The following is a 19141-nucleotide window of genomic DNA, read 5'->3' as shown; positions in this document are numbered from 1 at the left end:
GGGTAAGCTGCTTTTAAACTGGAGGGTCGCCGGTGTCCAGAGTCCGCATAGTATAGACTGGTTTGCCACCAGCCATTCAGCCCTGGCCTACGCTGTTCCACCGTGGCTTGGCCCCTAGTGGGAGAAATGAAAGGGAAACTAGATCGAAGAGTTGAGGAACTTTACCTCAGATAGAAGAGAGTGAAGAAGAGAGATAGGCTGACACATAGAGAAGTGTGCCAGCCATAGGCCTCCAGAACAAGAAGAGAAGGGATCTGGAGCATTAGCTAGGGTACCTCGGGGTCGCCACTACCCGTACGGCCTTGAAAGTAAGACCGCCCCTGAGGGTGATAGTGAACTAAGTATAATAGAGGAATAAAAATAAACCCGATAGTGGTTTGAATCATATCAGAAAATGGATTTTAGTGTGGAAGAATTTATAATGAAATTTCTGTATATATAAAAGAGGTTGTTTGTATAAATATGATATTGATAGACTCAGAAACTATTTGACCGATCATTATGAAAATTTGTATGTATATGTATTTTTCCACCGAGAAGGTTTATAATTTCTCAAAAATATCTAAATTAGAAAGCTTTCATTGCTCTTAAACCAGTAAAGTTTAACAAATTGGGTAGCATGCTGAATTCAATTTCCCAATAAAGTGATTGGTATGATTTTTCCCATTTTGCAAGATGTCATCTGAAAAATACTATAATAAATTTACTTTGTACTGTATAGTTTCATATATTTCCAAAAAATGTTATTAAAATGTTGTAATTTTTTATCCAGTAAAAATTTATATTCAAGTGTTTAATTACTTTTTGAGAGAGACAAAATTTACTGTGTATGTTTATCAGACTTGTAGTGCCATACTCTGAAGAATTATTACGTTGAACTACACAGGGAAGCACAACTAAAGTAACAGGAGTTCAAGCACAAGTCTCCATTTTAACTTTTAAGTTCATTGGATTTACTGTGTAGTTCTGAGGCTGTATAAACTAGTTGGCCAGTGGTTAATTTGTGCCAGAGATCAAAGATATTTTAATTAAAATATTATTTGTGAGATTATTGCTTTTAAAAGAAATATATTTTACATAGGTTAATTCATCGGAGCTGATGCAGCGCAGTGTGCTGGGTCAGCTGTTGCCAGAGGCGATGGTGTACTATCTGGAGAATCACGGAGCTGAGAAGTTCGCTCAGATATTTCTGGGCGAGTACGACACCCCAGAGGCCATCTGGAACTCTGAAATGAGGTACTAACGTTTTTTTATTACTGAAAAATTGTCTCTCAATAAATTACAGAATTGATATAACGAATATGATGTACTGTTGTTTTCAGGAGACTGCTGATAGAGAAGATAGCATTACATTTGGCAGACTTTACGCCAAGGTTGCGTGGCAACAACCGAGCGCAGTACTCGTATATCGCCATACCAGCCGTGCGCTATCCGCAGTTGAAGAGCGAGCTGTTCTGCAACATTTTCTATCTAAGACACTTGTGTGACACCACGCGCTTCCCTGACTGGCCCATCAATCAACCGGTAAGATACGCTAACAAACGTATAACTAGATTTAAGTCATTTTTATAACAATGCATAGTGATATTTTAATTGCGGTTTTGCACTTATAATAGCAGTACCCCTTCTGTTAGTTTTATTACTTGTCACTATGTACATTTGCATTTTTCTTACATTCAAATATGGACTACACTGTCTTCAACTTCACGGTGTATTCGCTTTCTAATCTTCAGAGGAGAATTTTATCTTGTGTAAACTTTGATAGCCAAACATTACTTTGGGGCTTCCATGTTTTCTCTCCCATTGCATCATGCTCTTGGTTCATGTCCACACAACATACTCACTCTGCCATGTTTACATGAGGCTTCCATGTGTTCTTCACTTCTTCCGAGTACGTTCCAGTATTAAGTAGATAATGTTCTCATTAAATGATCACAATATTATGAATATCAAGTTCGTTTACGAGATGGAGTTTAGTGAAAACTGATCTTATGGTTAAAGTCGTGTACATCATTTATTTACGTACATGTTATCTTAAATGTTTCATCTTTAGATACTTGTAATGAATAAAAATAATTCAAATGTGTGTACAAAATTGCTTTCCGTCTCCCAGTCATAGTGTGTCGTGTAAATAAGCAAAATGGGAGATATGAGATTGGTAATATTCTTTGACTATGTCCTGTCTTGTCAACAACAGGTGTGCAACATGAGCATATTAGTTTGCCAACATATCCATATTTGGCACTTACTTCCTGCTTGCTTACATCAAAGGTACCACCACCAAACATTAAACATCTCCTGGCATAGGTAGTTCCCTTTTCTATTTTATATTAGTTTAGTAATAAGAAGTAATCCTTTTTATTACATCAGTTTTTAAACACTTCGATAATGAATAATATTCAATAGTGAAAGGAGTTGTTACCTTCAATAAAAGCAAGTTAAATATCTTTTTTAATTTTTTAAAATTATGTAATTATTATGTTTACACAATGCTTTGTCAATACCACATGAAGACTTGTGTCTGAAAAAACGCACACTTCTCACTTAACACTGAATGCGAAAAGCTGGATGGATGTGGAGGTCCTAGTTATTTATAGGACCCCTCTAATTTTTTTTGTCTTATAAGTCTATAGCAGCATTTTTTGCCGCACCCAATCCAACTCTTTTGTAACCATATGTTTGTATTGTCAACTGTAGTAGATGGAATGCATGACTAATAGAATTGAACAGAACAGCAAATATTTTCCAACAATGAATCCATATTTTGAACATTTCTCATTTTTAACACTTTGTACCCTGGGCCCTTAATACATGTTTCGGCGTGGCTCCCTGGGGGTTTTATGATGCTTTTAAAAAATTCTGAGCTATTACAGTAATTATGTTATAAACTCATACTATATATCTTTTTAAAGATAGAGATACATACTTTTTTTTTAAATGTATACAAATATAAAGTTTATTTTCAAAATAAAATTATTACATAATATTGAATGGTATGTAAAAAATACAAAAAAAGTTTTTGCTTCATAGCTTGTTAGTTCAGGTAGTTCGCCTTAGTGTGGTAATTTTTAAAGCACAATGGTCTGAATCAAATACAGGATCTGGCACATTTTCGTTTAGATTGTTCATAAAATCAATATTTGGTCCCAGGTGTGTATCAAAATCATCGTCACTCAAAATCATCGACTTGGAGTCAAACAAACAAAAGATCGCGAATTGCATCACTTTTGATTTCATCACCCATATTATTTAAACTCGAAAATAATAAGTAAAGAATATAACAGAAAATCAACGGAAAGTCGAGAAGAAAGAACAAAGCGAGTGTAAATACGAAACAAAACACACGGATAACCTCACATTGCTTGCATTTGCCTTTACTTCATTCAGTAAGAAACTAAAGTTCTAATTATTTACAAACAGTTAAATTCACATTTTGAATACATTATAATAATATTTGCTTCAGTATTTGTCAGCAAGATTTGTAGAAAATTTAGTAAGACATCACTAAGACTCACGACAATACACAACGTGAAACACTACAAAGCAAACTGACAGTACCGACGATTAGCCGCGGCGCCTACGATCAGCTGTCTAGACTCGTTTGTGACGAAAAATATACGTATTTCATTACTAAAACGTGACCCAGGGATCTCAAAACCAACAAATACGAACTTAGACAACCAATGAACATAATCAAAATGTTTGAATCCAAAAATAAGATGACTGAGCTAAATGATACAATTAAATAACACGACCCGAGCTATTCTCGGGCGCCGGTAGCAGGCGCTGCCGACTCGGCCCGACCTATACTCGGGCTCAGGGTACAAAGTGTTAAATAGGGCAGATTACAAAACTCCATAAATGTCCTACTTTTAATGCCTGTAATCTCACATGGAGAAATCAACAAACAGGGACTTCCTTTAAAGGGTTATAAATTTAATGTAAAAAGTATTTTTAAATCCAAAAATGATTGTACCACCATAATTATAATCTGACTATTATTAACAGAGTTTACATGTATATTATATAACATTATTTTCCAGTTATATGGACTTGAATTTTTTGTAAACTTTTTAGGAACAGTTTTGTTAAAAATTTCTTGTCTTTGTGAAATTTATTTACTAATATTTTTTTAATCTTTATATATATACGAGGGCTGTTCAGAAAGTAACCTCCGGTTGGTCACAGTGCGGGTAGTGGAGGGGGGTAGCGCGCCATCTGTGCATTCACGCACTAAGCAGGTCAGTCGGCATCAAGCTGTAGTCGAGTGAACATCGTACCTGCGCTAGTTTAGTTTTTGTGGCAGTTTGAAATGTGTGCTGCAATAGAAAATACCGCCAAATGTGAAGTGCGTGCTGTTATACGGTTTTTTACAGCCAAAGGATACTCTGCAGCAGCTATTCATCGTGAGCTTTGTGCCGTGTACGGACCACAAGTTATGAGTGAAGGAGTTGTCCGTGAATGGGTACGTTTATTTAAAAGTGGACGAGAAAACGTTCATGATGAAGAGAGGAGTGGTAGACCATCCTTGGTGACTGACGAACTCGTTCAGACAGTTGATGCAAAAGTTCGTGAAAATCGACGTTTCACAATGGCGGAGTTGTCTACTGATTTTCCACAGATTTCCAAGACTCTTTTGTACGAGATAGTGACAGCAAGATTGGGTTACCGTAAGTTATGTGCACGATGGGTGCCCAAAATTCTTACCGACCACCACAAAACTCAAAGAATGGCCTCTGCATTAGACTTTCTGTCACGTTATGCGGACGAAGGAGAACCATTGTTAAACAGAATCGTGACCGGTGACGAAACCTGGATTAAGTACGTAAACCCTGAGACAAAAGAACAATCAAAGATGTGGGCACATTCAGATTCGCCTACCAAACCAAAAAAAGCCCGGTAAGATTTTTCTGCCAGAAAACTGATGGCAACGGTGTTTTGGGATGCCAAAGGGGTGTTGTTGGTTGAAATTCATGGAACGTGGGACGACCATTAATCAAGACGTGTACTGTGAAACACTAAAAACATTACGACGGGCTATACAGAACAAACGCCGTAGTATGCTGACTTCCGGTATCGTTTTTTTGCACGATAACGCCCGTCCTCACTCTGCTTGCAGAACAACAGCCCTTCTTAAGTCCTTCAAGTGGGACGTTTTCAACCATCCACCTTACAGCCCAGATCTGGCGCCAAGCGACTATCACCTCTTCATGCATATGAAGAAATGGCTCGGGTCCCAGCGGTTTGATGACGACGAAGAGCTCAAAGATGCGGTCACAGGCTGGCTCAAGGCACAGGCGGGTGATTTTTATGCAGAAGGAATTTCAAAGCTTGTGAAGAGATACGATAAGTGCCTCAATCGTGATGGAGACTATGTCGAAAAATAGTGCAAAGATGTAGTTGTAAGATGTGTATATTAAAATATTTTTACTTAACTTGGTGTATTTTTTTCAATCGACCGGAGGTTACTTTCTGAACAGCCCTCGTATATATATATATATATATATATATTATACTTAAAATTTTGTGAGTAAGCTTTCTTCTTATATCAGCAAGCTTTATGGAGCCTAAAAGTGATTAAGTGGTTTTCTGTGGCAGGTGAGTCTGCTGAAAGATGTGCTGGAGCTGTGGAAAATGGAGGTGGAGAAGAAACCACCGGAGATGTCTGTAGACGATGCCTACGAGGCACTGGAACTGGCCAGAGGGGAGCACCACGATGACGCATCGCTGCGCAAGTCCTACTACAAGTTGGCCCATAAGTACCATCCTGACAAGAACCCTAATGGAAAGGTGAACAGTTACCTTGAGTTGATTTATGACTATTAGACAAGACCTGTTCAAGTTAATTTGTTATAATTTAAATATTTTTCACTGGAACGTTGTGGGAAGTGGAGGTCACAATAAACATGTGACTAGGAGGCTCGGTTGGGTAGTAGTAATAATTTACTAGTAAGGATATTTGTTGTGTTTGAGTTATTATTGGTTCACTTCCGATGATTCTGAGTGGTTAACCAATAATTATCAAGAGACAATACATCATTACTTTGCATATCTTTCATTGTAAGAGCTGGATCTGCTCTTTTTGCTACACATAACTTTACAATCATTATTAAGCTGCATGTTGCACTGTCATATTATTGTCTGTCCATATTTCAAAATAATGGTTCCCTGCCTCAACGGATCTCTGAATGTGTGTTATCTTCTTCGATATACTTACTGTTTATTTTTAATATTCTTGACAGAGAAAAAATCATAAATTTACTGATGGAAAGTGTAATATAAAAGTACTGATTCCATAACTCTTCAGGATTAATTGATTTGAATGTACCATTTCATCTACAGTTAACAATAAAGGAAGAGATTCATAAATCTGAAAACAAAGACCCCCCTGCCAGTAGTAATCTTTTAACTTCCAAAAAACTTAAATCTCTCATCGTTTCAACTCAAATTTCTAACTATTAAGAATAAAAGAAATGTTTCCTCTTGCATTCAATATTGGTTTTGAAACAATCATGAAAGAGTTTTGTTATTTTCATGTTATGCTGAATGTACTTCATAAAAACTCAGGTGATATTTTTTTCGTTCATTTAACAAAAAATAATTGTCCCTTTATTGGGGACCTTCTGTCACAAAAAGCCATATAATAAATTATTTTAATATATATACAGTGGAGTCCCGCTAATCCAAACACGTGTAATCCGAAAGTCGGTTAATCCGAACAGGTCCAGGAGGAATTATTTATAACGATAATGAATAGTTATAGGAACTAATTACTTAAAAAATGAAAATGGGTGCATCATTTCGTACATAAACAAAGAAAACTTTAATTAAATAGACAATTAGTATTTTATTAAGACAAATTGTGTACGTTACAGTACATAAATAATGAAGTTAAATACGTACCAAATTGAAACTTATAGGTTAAGTATGAGTTAAATTACTGTATTAAGAAGTGAAATCAAACAAAAATTGGACGTACAGTACTGATATTATTATTGAGTACAATATTAATTGTTAAAAGACATAAATTCAGTTATTGTCTTCTGTCGCATTGAAGAGAGTCTATTGGATGACGCGTAGTTTCGCCATCGTGTCATAAACATGATATAGGAAAGTGTAGCAGTAGCCTGTTGCTCTAAGTATCGTAGTGCAAGGTTAAGCACTGCTGCACCGTCTGCGTGTGGCACCAACCCTCCTTTATCACCCAGGTTCTCGTCGTCCCGTAGCGCGTGGACCCTTACTATATCCAGTACGCTCACATTGCTTAACAATAGAACTCTCACACTAAATACGGTAAATATGCTTAGTATTCGCAAACACGTTTATTTGTCAGAAGAAATACAATGCAACAGTCAGAAAACATGTTTTAATAAACAATGTTGATAATTCTATAACAAAATAGACCCATTCTCAAGTTTAAAACCGTATTTTTCTGTAATTCTGGCTAATCCGAACAATCACATAATCCGAATAGGGCTCGGTCCCAATTAGGTCGGATTAACGGGACTCTACTGTATATATATATATATATATATATTATTAATGGGAATGACTCCAATACATGACGTTATGTAAATTTATAAATCTTACAAATGCATTTGTTTTTAATAAATATTAATTAAGACATGTCGTTATCAGGACAAGTTCCAAATCGTGAACCGAGCTTACGAGTTCCTGTGCAGTAACAAGCAAGGAACAGAGAACGGTCCCAACCCTGACAACATTGTGCTGATTCTACAGACACAGAGTATACTGTTCCACAGATATTCAACAGGTGAGCTGTAACGTATTACACAAACTTTTTGCTGTCATTTTATGGGTTTTATTGTGTGCGATATTGAGAGTTCTGGGCTGAAAGAACCAACAATGTTTGGTCGCTGGGGTATAAACGAGCAGGTTAGATTGTAGGCTAGGAGGGGAACAAGGTATACGTGGGAAAGAAACTATGCCGTGAAAACAGTACATGATTTGACCACTGAATGAAGTCATGCCACTGGTGGGGGGGGGGGGTGTTGCCAGTCTCTAAGATAGGTTTCATCAGACATGAGTTGTAGAGTAGTCTTTGGACACATATCAGCTGATAACTAGGACAGTTTGTAGATGCACTGGAACTTGTGGTATTAACATTGCCCAAAGGCAGGGAGTAACAAAATACATCACAGTTCGTCACCAGGATTGCAGCAGCACACAATACCCGTGGCATAGGAACGCCAGGACGGAGAAAGAGAGAGAGGGAAGAAACCTGAGCAAATCAAATAAAGAGAACCGATTCGCAATGAATGTGAACCGCCCATCAAGCATGATGCTAGGAAGTAACTCGTCAAATGAAGAAAGTTTTTACATCAAATATGACAGGAAGTAATCAACAAATGCACTTTTATCAACACAAAGGTCGTAAAATATTGTGTAATATAGTCTTGTGCCAAGCCTAGGACCTAATATAAAATTTGTTTGAAATTCTCTCACCCTTCTCCGTACCCTTTTTAATCCAAAGGATAGGATACAAAATCTCTGTAGTATCAATGCCTACTTTCTACCCGAGAGGATTCCTCAACTAGTTGTCACACCAGTTGTACCACTAGTTGCTCACGGCTAAAAGCGGCCTAAGAACTAATTCATATCCTCTACCTTCTACTTTAATTAGATACTTTATTAAATGGATTACCAGAAAATTTGGAATATATTTGTATCACTCATAATACGTATTTTACACATATGAAATGTTAAAACAAGTAGCATTATGCAGTAAGAGCATTATGCAATATTCCAAAAAAGTATGATAGTTGAGATTCAATCTCGACTTTTCCGAAGGTAGTGGGACACGAATTTTTCTTTTATCTAATAATAAGTGACAATATCTTGGCAGATTTGATTGCTGAATTATGGCAGGTTTGTAAAATATAAAATGAAGGTTATTGTAGTGAGGAAGTAGTGTGCTAAAAACTGTTGTTAATGTTAAAGAAATATCTAATGTTATCAGTACATGTTTCTTGTTTCTAGACACTGTTGTTTAGTTTCCTTCATATTTTTAAATGTTTAATGAAGATTATTAAAAAAATACACTCAAAGCAGTATATACTGTATTTATTAGTGGTTTATTACTCCATAACATTGTTATAAATAAGTATTAAATATCAAAAAATAATGTAACCAACAATGGAAAACTTGATTGATGCATCACTTCATATACAAGGTATGTTCAAAATTAATGGAAATTTTCATTTTTTGAAAAAGAAATATATATATTTATATTTTAATTTCATCTATGCTTGTAAAATGACAGTCCTCTCACACAGAGCCATGTGTGGAGAATATGAAGACTGCGGCATTGTTACAGTACTGTTTTTGTCCAAAAATTCATGAACAAGCAAAGAAGTGTGAGCAAAATGCATTGATAGTCTTGGTGCAAAATTCATGAATTGTTTTGCCACAAATCCGTTGGTTTTGTAACTTGTTAAAACTGTTTTAGTCAAAATTTTAATATTTACTCAAGTTTAATTTTATGCATATTGAACTTACTCCCGACTATACTGCTCCGATGTCTGCCAGTCCAAGGTTAACAGATTTGCTCAAAGTGGCAAATATAATGCAGTAAATTTTAATTTTTGCAGCTATACTAGCGGAACTGCACCGTATTGTGCAGGAGATGATGGTTTACAGTATGAATCTTATATTTTCATCACAAATACTTTTTTTTTTCTAATCATTTTATTTGGAACTAGTAACAAAGAAGTTTTCAAAAATTTCCTTGTGTCGGCTATAAGAAGTTGAACTGAAAATCGTCAATGTTTGATTACACGCTATGGTGTGGTTGTGTAGAGCTCCAACCGTACAAGTACGCTGGTTACTCGCAGCTCATCAAGACTATCCAGCTGGAGACAGCTGACGCACAACTGTTCTCCAAGCCAGCTCTGCTGCTAGTTGCTGCCACGGAGCTCGCTTACCATACCATCAACTGTTCGGGCCCTCAACGCCGAGGAACTCAACAGAGAGGGTGGCTTTCAGGTAAAGACACTCTAGCTCTTAACCCTTCACACACCTATAACCTGTAACGCTAAAACAAGTAAAACAACGTTTCTTCAAGTTCAGAGCTAATTTTTATTATAACTAAATTATATACAAGGTGAAAGAAAATAAAAGTATAAAACAGGGTGTTTTAGTTAAAATTAGCATATTTATTGATAAAAATAAAAAGAACTATTTACAAAGAGTTTATTTCAAATAAATTTAAATTTTACTATAAATTCATAGGCCCAAAATAGTGTAGAAGAAATTATTGCAGCTGAATTTGTGATGGTGTCTCGTGAAGAATGAAAACAATGATATTGAGAGCCGGCAACCCACATAGATATAGAACTAATGGCACAGGATAATTTATCATAGACTGTTTACATTGTAGTGTAATAATGTAGTAGAAAACTATCATACTTAACCCTTCGCGCGCTGTTGACAAATATAACCGCCAATATTTACTTTGCTAAAAACGCTGTTGACAAATATATTCGCTTTTAAACATTGAGGATATTATTGGGAGTAAGTAGTTCCCAGTTTTGCCGGTGGAGTGCAGCAACTGCTGAAGCATATATCCCTCAATAGAAAAACACAGTAATAGTTGTCCCCGCCTCCCGATTTTTCTCCAAGCTGCAAAATGGCGGCGCACTACCCATGCCACTGCCTGTTTTGCCAGACCCTAGCGCTACTGACGAACTAACTTGCCGGTTTAGTTCGTTCGCGGACTGCGAGTGGAACTGTTCTGCGTACGTTGTCAAATTGGTTTTTGACATATTGGGAAGATGTGTTGTGTGTACACGCAACGGTTTACGCAAGGAGACCATTTACGGGTGCAAGATATGCACCGCCCGGCCGAACCTGCACCCGGATACGTGTTTCAAGTTGTACCAACGTTGATGTTATCTTGAACACCATGATGGCTAATTTTAGATCTTTTTATACCCATTAATGTTTTATTTTAATTGTATAATATACATATAATACACTATAATATAATATTATACACGATAGTAAAATTTCGTTCAACATTTCGTTAAATTATACACGGTGTATTTATATTGTTTTATAATTTAAATAAACGTATTAAAAAAATTATACTTTTTTCGTTCCCAAAAGTCTTTTTATATGGTAACAAACTCAAATATAACATTAGCGTTGACTTTATGGAAAAAAAATTTTCAGGTATATGTAGCGTTTGGGTATGGTGCGTCCCAAATTGCCGTAGCGCGGGAAGGGTTAAGTTAATTTTTACTAATTAAAAGGAAAATCAGCAGCATGCCTTGAAAACTTTCTTCAATGGTCCATTGATTTGTGACTTGAGATTTGATTTGAAATTTACTTAAATTTATATGACAGATAAATAGTTATTCCATTTAACAAATATAAGAGTTATGATTGTATTAATAGGACAAAAAAATTGATGTAATCAAATGATTAAAAACAAGAGATAGTTTGATTGACCAAATTAAAGTTAAGCCATTAAGGGGTTTTTAAAAACCTAAGTGTTTTACCGTACATTTTTTAAATTTATATCCATATTAATAACTTTTTGCGTTTAACAAATATAAATACTTCAAGGAGAGGATGTTTTAATGGTTGGTGTGTTATATTACAAGGTTTTGTGGAGGAGGATTTATTTATACAATTTGTGTTATTGGTTGTGTATAAATATAATTTATTATTCTTTGTTTAAAACACTTGTAACAGATTGTGTGAAACTGAAGTTTTTGCTCTGTGGTAAGGTGTTATTAGCAGCATTTTCCCGCTGTGTATCGATCCTGAGTCGCTCGTCCACCCAGCGAGACATGAACGTAGAAGTGTGCACACACTGTACTCGCTGCTTCAGTGCCGCCGCTCAGTTCCCAGCCTGTCGTTCCACATTCCTTCAACTGCCACAGCTCATCGACGATTTGCTCAGGATATTGCACTTCAAGGTCTGTACTAGGTCGACATGTCAGGTTCCATATTTCAGTAGATTTACCCACACGAATATGTACAACTGTAGGCTAACGTACAGATTCTTTATTTTCCATAGATTTAATTGTTTGGTATTTGTTTCTTTCAAATTATTTGTACGGGAAAGTTTGGAAAATGATTGGTTGTATAATTTGTTGTTTTTGTATCTACATTATTTATTATATTTGTATTTAAATACTGAAAACTGAGAATGACGGACATGAAAATGGGTCTCATGTACGTCTAGGTTTGTTGGTACTTGGTAATTTTTTTACTAAGGATCATTACTTTATATATAAAATATCCTACTGCTCACTCCATCATTTGCTTCACAACTTAAGAGTAAATTCAAAGCATTTCACGATCAGTTGTTCAATGTCAGTACTATCTAAAACTATAAATTCAGTAAGTCATCCAAGTTAATGTAGATTTTTTATAACTTTGAAAAGTCTTAAAAGTGAAAAGTAGAATAAAGAAATGGCCCATGGCCATATTGTGCCTTGTCACATGTAAAAGGTAAATTATGTGAAGCACCTTAGTGACTTTCACTCTTACTGTTGACAAATTATTCCTCTGAAGTGGTAAAAGCAATGCAAAATACATTACATTGGATAGATAGCATAAAATTTGTTTACATTTTGAATTTTGTAGATAAAAGAGTAATATTCATCCATAACATGTTACAAAACCTGAAGAAGCTGTGCTGTGAAGTGGCAGAGTGTGTGCGGAACATCTCTGTGGACTCCAGGCTTCAGGACGCTCTGCTGGACGCTGGAGTACTCTGGTACCTGCTCACTTATTCATCCATAACATGTTACAGAACCTGACAAAGCTGTGTTGTGAAGTGGCAGAGTGTGTGCGAAACATCTCTGTGGACTCCAGGCTTCAGGACGCTCTGCTGGACGCTGGAGTACTCTGGTACCTGCTCACTTATTCATCCATAACATGTTACAGAACCTGACAAAGCTGTGTTGTGAAGTGGCAGAGTGTGTGCGAAACATCTCTGTAGACTCCAGACTTCAGCACGCTCTGCTGGACACTGGAGTACTCTGGTACCTGCTCACTTATTCATCCATAACATGTTACAGAACCTGACAAAGCTGTGCTGTGAAGTGGCAGAGTGTGTGCGAAACATCTCTGTAGACTCAAGGCTTCAGCACGCTCTGCTGGACGCTGGAGTACTCTGGTACCTGTTCACTTATTCATCCATAACATGTTACAGAACCTGACAAAGCTGTGAAATGAAATGAAAAATGACTATTTACAGAGGCGAAGTTAGGACTTAAAAGTCCTCTCTACCACTTAACCTCCAACTGTGCTGTGAAGTGGCAGAGTGTGTGCGGAACATCTCTGTAGACTCCAGGCTTCAGGACGCTCTGCTGGACGCTGGAATACTCTGGTACCTGCTCATTTATTCATCCATAACATGTTACAGAACCTGACAAAGCTGTGCTGTGAAGTGGCAGAGTGTGTGCGGAACATCTCTGTAGACTCCAGACTTCAGGACGCTCTGCTGGACGCTGGAATACTCTGGTACCTGCTTACTTTCCTCTTCTCTTACGACTTCACACTGGAAGAGTGTGGCGTTGAACGCTCAGAGGACACTAATAACCAGGTACCAACTTGTATTTGGATGTGAATAAAGGAATATCTTTTTATAAAAATATTGTTTTAACTCACTCTAAGTCTTCAGTCAGTTCTAGAGTTAAAAATAGTTAAGAATATAGTAATCTCTACAAATTACTATGAATATGTTGGAGTTATTTTAGATTGTACACTAAAATGGGAGAATCATGTTGATAAAATAATTGGAAAACTGAATTCCCCATGCTAGCAAAAATTTGAGACTTGAATGTTTTAAGAACAAAAACTGTTTACTTAAGTTATTTTGAGTCAGTCATTGTTTGTTGGGATAGTTAATAGCTCATAGAATATGTTTTTAAAATTTTGAATTTTATTTAGTATTTATTTTATTTGTTTACAAGCCCTATAACATTGTAATGTTTTCTTGCATTAAAAAATACATAAATTTAACAATGAAATGTTAAAGCAAACACACACATCATCGGATCTGTATAATGTTTTATCGGATTGTTCATTTTATATGTGGAAACAGCTTGTCTGTAATATTTTAACCATTATCATTTTAATATTGTTTGTCAAGCTTTTTATAATTGTTGTATATGAATGCAGGAGGTGTTGAACCGGCTGGCCAAACTGTCAGTGCAAGCGTGTGCGAGGTTGGCTGGGTACGAACCAGACAGCCCTGACAAGCCTCTGGTCAGACAAGTGATGAGTAAGCTGCTCACCCCCTACCTCACTGACCTGTTTGCTGATGAACACCCTGAAAAGGTAATGCAAAATGTTCCTTAACCCTCAGACTGATAATAAATAACTCCCAGAATGAATGATACACTGGTTTTTGTCTTTGCGTATTTTTCAGAATTTAAAAAAAATATGTGCTAAATACTAAATAATAAGTATTACATATCAATTTTTTTGTTAGAAATTAGAGAAAAATGTAAAATAATGCAAATATGCACCTACTAGAGTATTGTTTTTTTATTTGTACATAAATTGAAAATTTTTTGTTTTCTAAGTTTTACGCCATATAACTTTCACGTGACTTAGATAGTAAGATACTTTAAATGTACAAAATATACAGTTTTGTAGTGAACAAAAGTATTATAACATATTTACAACACAAACAAGTTTTCTGATCATAATATAAAGTATGTACTACTTTTTTGACAGTGCGCATCCATATTGGTGCTTGATGAATTCTTTGGGCAAGAAGAATATCAGACAATTATGAAATGTTTTCACTGTCACTATCAATTTTCACAACCCAACTCACATTTTACCGGTTTGTAATCATCTAGACTACCTGACTACAAATCTAACAAAGAAATATCATCATGCACTCTGCAGATATGTCGCTTTCATTATCAGAACCAATATTTTCATTATCAAACAGCTTACGCATATCATTTGAACAACGAGGATCAGCCATTTCACAACATAATAATCAATTATAAACAACTAGCTTACATAATAACCTAGCAACAAAGAATGTCAAGGCCGTGCAGCGCGTCACCATCTGCATAGTCCGTCGCATTTGGATCGATATCAGCTGACAACAAGTAATATTATGAACATAAACTATATTAAATGAATTGGTATTTATGAGTAGAAGATTCGACTCGGTCCAACTTAAACGGTATTTGTGTAATAATAGCAGAAAGTTGACCAACAGCTGTGCTGTCTTTATCAGTTCACAAGCGGTATTAATGAACGTGTGTGCTGTCGGTCAACAGTGGGAGAGTTAATTAATTGTATATATTTCAAAAATATATTAATATCAGAATCTTTGCTAACTAAAACATTTAAGTATGAAATTGTATTGCCCTTTAAATATGTTTTAACTCTATTTAAGTAATATACAGGTGTTAATTATACAGTGCAAGACATTGTTGGATACATACTGAGTAGATGTTACACACTAAGAAAGAAATTTTTAATTAATTTTTTTCCAATAATGCAAATTACAAGACAATAAGGAGATTTAATACTGTAATGTTTGCAGGTGTTGAAGCTGCTGACCAGCAACAGTGAGAATCCGTACTTGATGTGGGACAACAGCACTCGGGCAGAGCTACAGGACTTCTTGGAGACTCAGTGTGCACAGCGAGAACACCAGCCACTCACAGACATCCAGTTCTCGTACTCAGGCCACGCTACAGAGCTGGTCATCGGCAACGTGTTCATTCGACTATACAACAACCAGCCAGCGTTCCCCATCAAGGTTAGAGCCATTTATTAACCGGGTAATCTTACCATTTTTGGCTGAATCTCAAATAACTCACTGCAGTCTTGTTAATCAGTTTTGATGGAATCAGACTTTGTTCGGAAATGCCCACTTTGGAAATACATGTAGTCAAGTCAAAGTCAAAATTTTCTTTATTCATATACATCAAGTACAGAGATAGTGTCAAACGGTAGTTAAATTAATTGGTAACTTGAAACGTTTTGCATAGAGCATTAAGGTCCATGATTGGTCAGTTGGTAGAACTCTTCGAGCGTGTAGATGGCCTAGCGTGAGAGCAGTTTTCGGAGTTCGAACTTGAGCTATTTCCCTCTCTTCGTTCTTATTTCCGTTGGCAGACAGTTGCTCAGCTTTCTTCCCGTGTAGGATGGTTTTTTCTCGTACTGTGCTAAGTGATGAGTGGGAAGTGGATACATTGTTCAGTTGTGGGTATTGTAGTAGTGTAGGTCTTCGAGTCTTAATAGGTTTTCTCTATCAATGTACAGGACAACTTCTTGGATGTAGAGAGCTTTCACGGTCAAGATCTTTGCAGCTCTCCCAGGAATGGAGATTTGCAAGAATTCTAACTTCCTTTTTTAAAGTGTTAGATTTCTGGTCATGTTAGCATTTGATGTCTCTCACCAAATAGCTAGACCGTATCTTAAGTGTGTCTCAAACAGAGCAAAATAGGCAGTACGTGCTGTCGTCAAGTCACCGATTGTTTTAACCTGCTTGAGTGCATATAGGCTTGAGTTTAGCCTATTACAAAGCTGGTCAATGTGAGGAGTCCAGGATAAGCTTGAGTCAATTATGATTCCGAAGAATTAGGCTTGTTCAACCAAGTTGATATCTGGTAGACAGTTAATTTGTCCTGCTCTTCTCCCAAACCCTGGTTGGTTAGTTTTTAGAGGGGTTAACCACTAAGTCATTGATATCACAATATTGATAAGCCATTTTGACAGCAATGAAAGCATTCAGACTGAGATTTTCAGGTGTACAGTAGAACACCTCACATCCGGCCACCACGGGACCGAGCCCCTGGCCGGATAACGATTCGGCTGGATAAACCAACCTACAGTACACAGCACTTGACGAAACAAAACAATTGTACTGTACTGTACTAACCGCACTGGAAATAATCAACGAACTGTTTACAGGTTAAACCTATTATTTCAACTGAGGACAACACAGGAAAATGTAAACAAATAGATACACCAAAATAACGCAAGAGTCGTGGGAGACTAGTGCGTGCAACTGCGCGTCTGCAAGCCGTGGTAAATAAATTTCGATATTGGCCGGATAAACCGAGGTGCGGTAAAACCGAGGCCGGATATGAGGGGTTCTACTGTATTGTTATCAAGGATTAAAGTTGTATCGTCAGCATACATCAAAGTTTTAGAGTATTCATGTAAGTATTCTGGAAGGTCATTAGTAAAGAGAATGAACAGCACTGGGCCCAGCACAGATCCCTGTGGCACACCTCTTTGTATAGGCTGAGGTTGAGATCGGATTGCTTTGGTTAGTTCTTTTTCATTTGATTTTAGTTCATCTACTTGACTTCAGTCTTTGAGGTAGCTTTCAAACCATTTCAGGGCTGTTGCTGTTACACCCAATTCTTTTAGTTTCTTCTGTATCAGGTCATGTCCCAGACAGTCGAAGGCTTTACTTAAGTCCAGAAAGACAGCTGTAGTCAGGTTTCCTTTTCCTATGCTATCAGTTATTGATTACACTGTCAATCATTGCTGTTATAGTAGACTTGCCTTTGATGAAACCATGCTGAGAACTACTTATCAGGTTGTTCACATTACAATGTTCTAATAGCCTGATAAGGAGTATTTTTTCACAAAGTTTTGAGACTGTTGGTAGTAATGAGATGGGTCTGTAGTAACTTAATTCTGCTTTCCTCCCAGTCTCAAATTTAGGATAGATTTTTGATATTTTTAGTGCCGAGGGAACGTGACCTTCGTTGAAAGATTTATTGAAGATGTCAGTAAGGGGGCGGATAAGTTCTTCTGCACAGTGTTTTAGTATTTTTGTGGATATGTCATCAATTCCGGCTGAGTTTTTTTTATTTAAAGCTCTTTATAATTGATCTTCATGTATGAGAACAACAAATCACTAAATAAAAGCATGGTATCAAGACTGCCTGCACGATTATTAATACATCGTAAATAAAACAAAACAAAAAACCAAAATCAACTATGCAGTTAGTATATAATATGTGACTTCCTGAAAAACCATTTTCAGTGTTAATACTACATTATAGTACTTTAATGTTTTGTTTTATAATTACTTAACCAAAGACTAACAAAATCACGTAGGACTAAGTGTGCCATTTTGTTAATTGTTCATTTATTTATTTTTGTTGATGGCAAAAATGCTACTAGATTAGAAATACTCTTCTCGTAATAAAGAGTTTCATGTGATATGTTTGGCCTATAGATTATTAGTGCATTGATGGCAGCAACTATTGCCAATAGACAATAAGCTTTATTCGTACATTCTTAGAGAATTACAATTGCGTCAAAACAAAAGTATAATTCATGGATAATACATGTATAGTTTTGTCAAGATTCCATTGGGTTTTCCAACTTAAGAACTCTTTAATTGTGTAAAATGGATGAAGCAGCAACCATCTTCTTAGCTCTCTCTTTATGGCATCGATACTGCTCTGTGATTTGATGTCTTTAGCCAGGACATTAAAAAGCTTGGATCCCATGTACGATGGCTTCTCTGATAACAGTGCCATGCTGTGTACTGGTAAGGTAAAATCTGCAGCCCGGCGGGTGTTGTGTGTGTCCAGGTCCCTACCCCTTGTCAAGGTTTTTATTGTATGCGTACATGCGATCAATTGACATATGTATAGAGACGCCACAGTGATTATGCGGAGCTCAATATAGGCATATCTACAAGTTTCTCTTGGCTGTTGACCAGCGAAAATGTGGACACACTTTCATTGAAGAATAAGGATTCTTTGTAGATTTGCTTTACACTATCAAACCGATTCTGTAGTCTCCCTTCTTTTCGCATAAAATTATCCATGTTGCACCCAAAGTATTATTTTTGAATAAAAACTTTAAAACTTCATCGTAAGTATAAATAAAAAAGTTAACAGACCTAAGCAACAAAAAGGATAAAATATATGAGGGAAATATTCGTACAAAGTGTGTTTGCTGATCGAAATCATATGCTTGGGGTCGAACGCAACCCATACAATGAACAAACTCTTCTTGACGGCAACGCGAGTAGGCAAAAACTGGTTGACATTGACCATTTAGTAGGTAAGATGCTGCCTGAGAGTTTTACATTAGACAGCATTTTATTTCACATTATACAGTTTACAAAGTTGTGTCTGGGGTAGAGCCTACC

General features: G+C 36.4%; 1 protein-coding gene across 1 annotated transcript in view; it reads left to right on the top strand.

Moving 5' to 3' along the window:
* Positions 1 to 19141, top strand: part of LOC124356016 (dnaJ homolog subfamily C member 13-like) — an 81563-nt gene that overhangs the window by 38761 nt on the left and 23661 nt on the right. Inside the window, 10 exon segments of the mRNA XM_046807162.1 lie at positions 1082 to 1236; positions 1323 to 1524; positions 5599 to 5790; positions 7639 to 7774; positions 9820 to 9962; positions 9964 to 10005; positions 11754 to 11945; positions 13403 to 13582; positions 14161 to 14319; positions 15554 to 15772. Coding sequence (XP_046663118.1) covers positions 1082 to 1236; positions 1323 to 1524; positions 5599 to 5790; positions 7639 to 7774; positions 9820 to 9962; positions 9964 to 10005; positions 11754 to 11945; positions 13403 to 13582; positions 14161 to 14319; positions 15554 to 15772 — 1620 coding nt within the window.

Source organism: Homalodisca vitripennis, chromosome 2 (assembly GCF_021130785.1).
Source record: "Homalodisca vitripennis isolate AUS2020 chromosome 2, UT_GWSS_2.1, whole genome shotgun sequence".
Lineage (NCBI taxonomy): Eukaryota > Metazoa > Arthropoda > Insecta > Hemiptera > Cicadellidae > Homalodisca > Homalodisca vitripennis.
The sequence above is the reverse complement of the archived record's forward strand: the minus strand, read 5'-3'. Positions and strand labels throughout refer to the sequence as shown.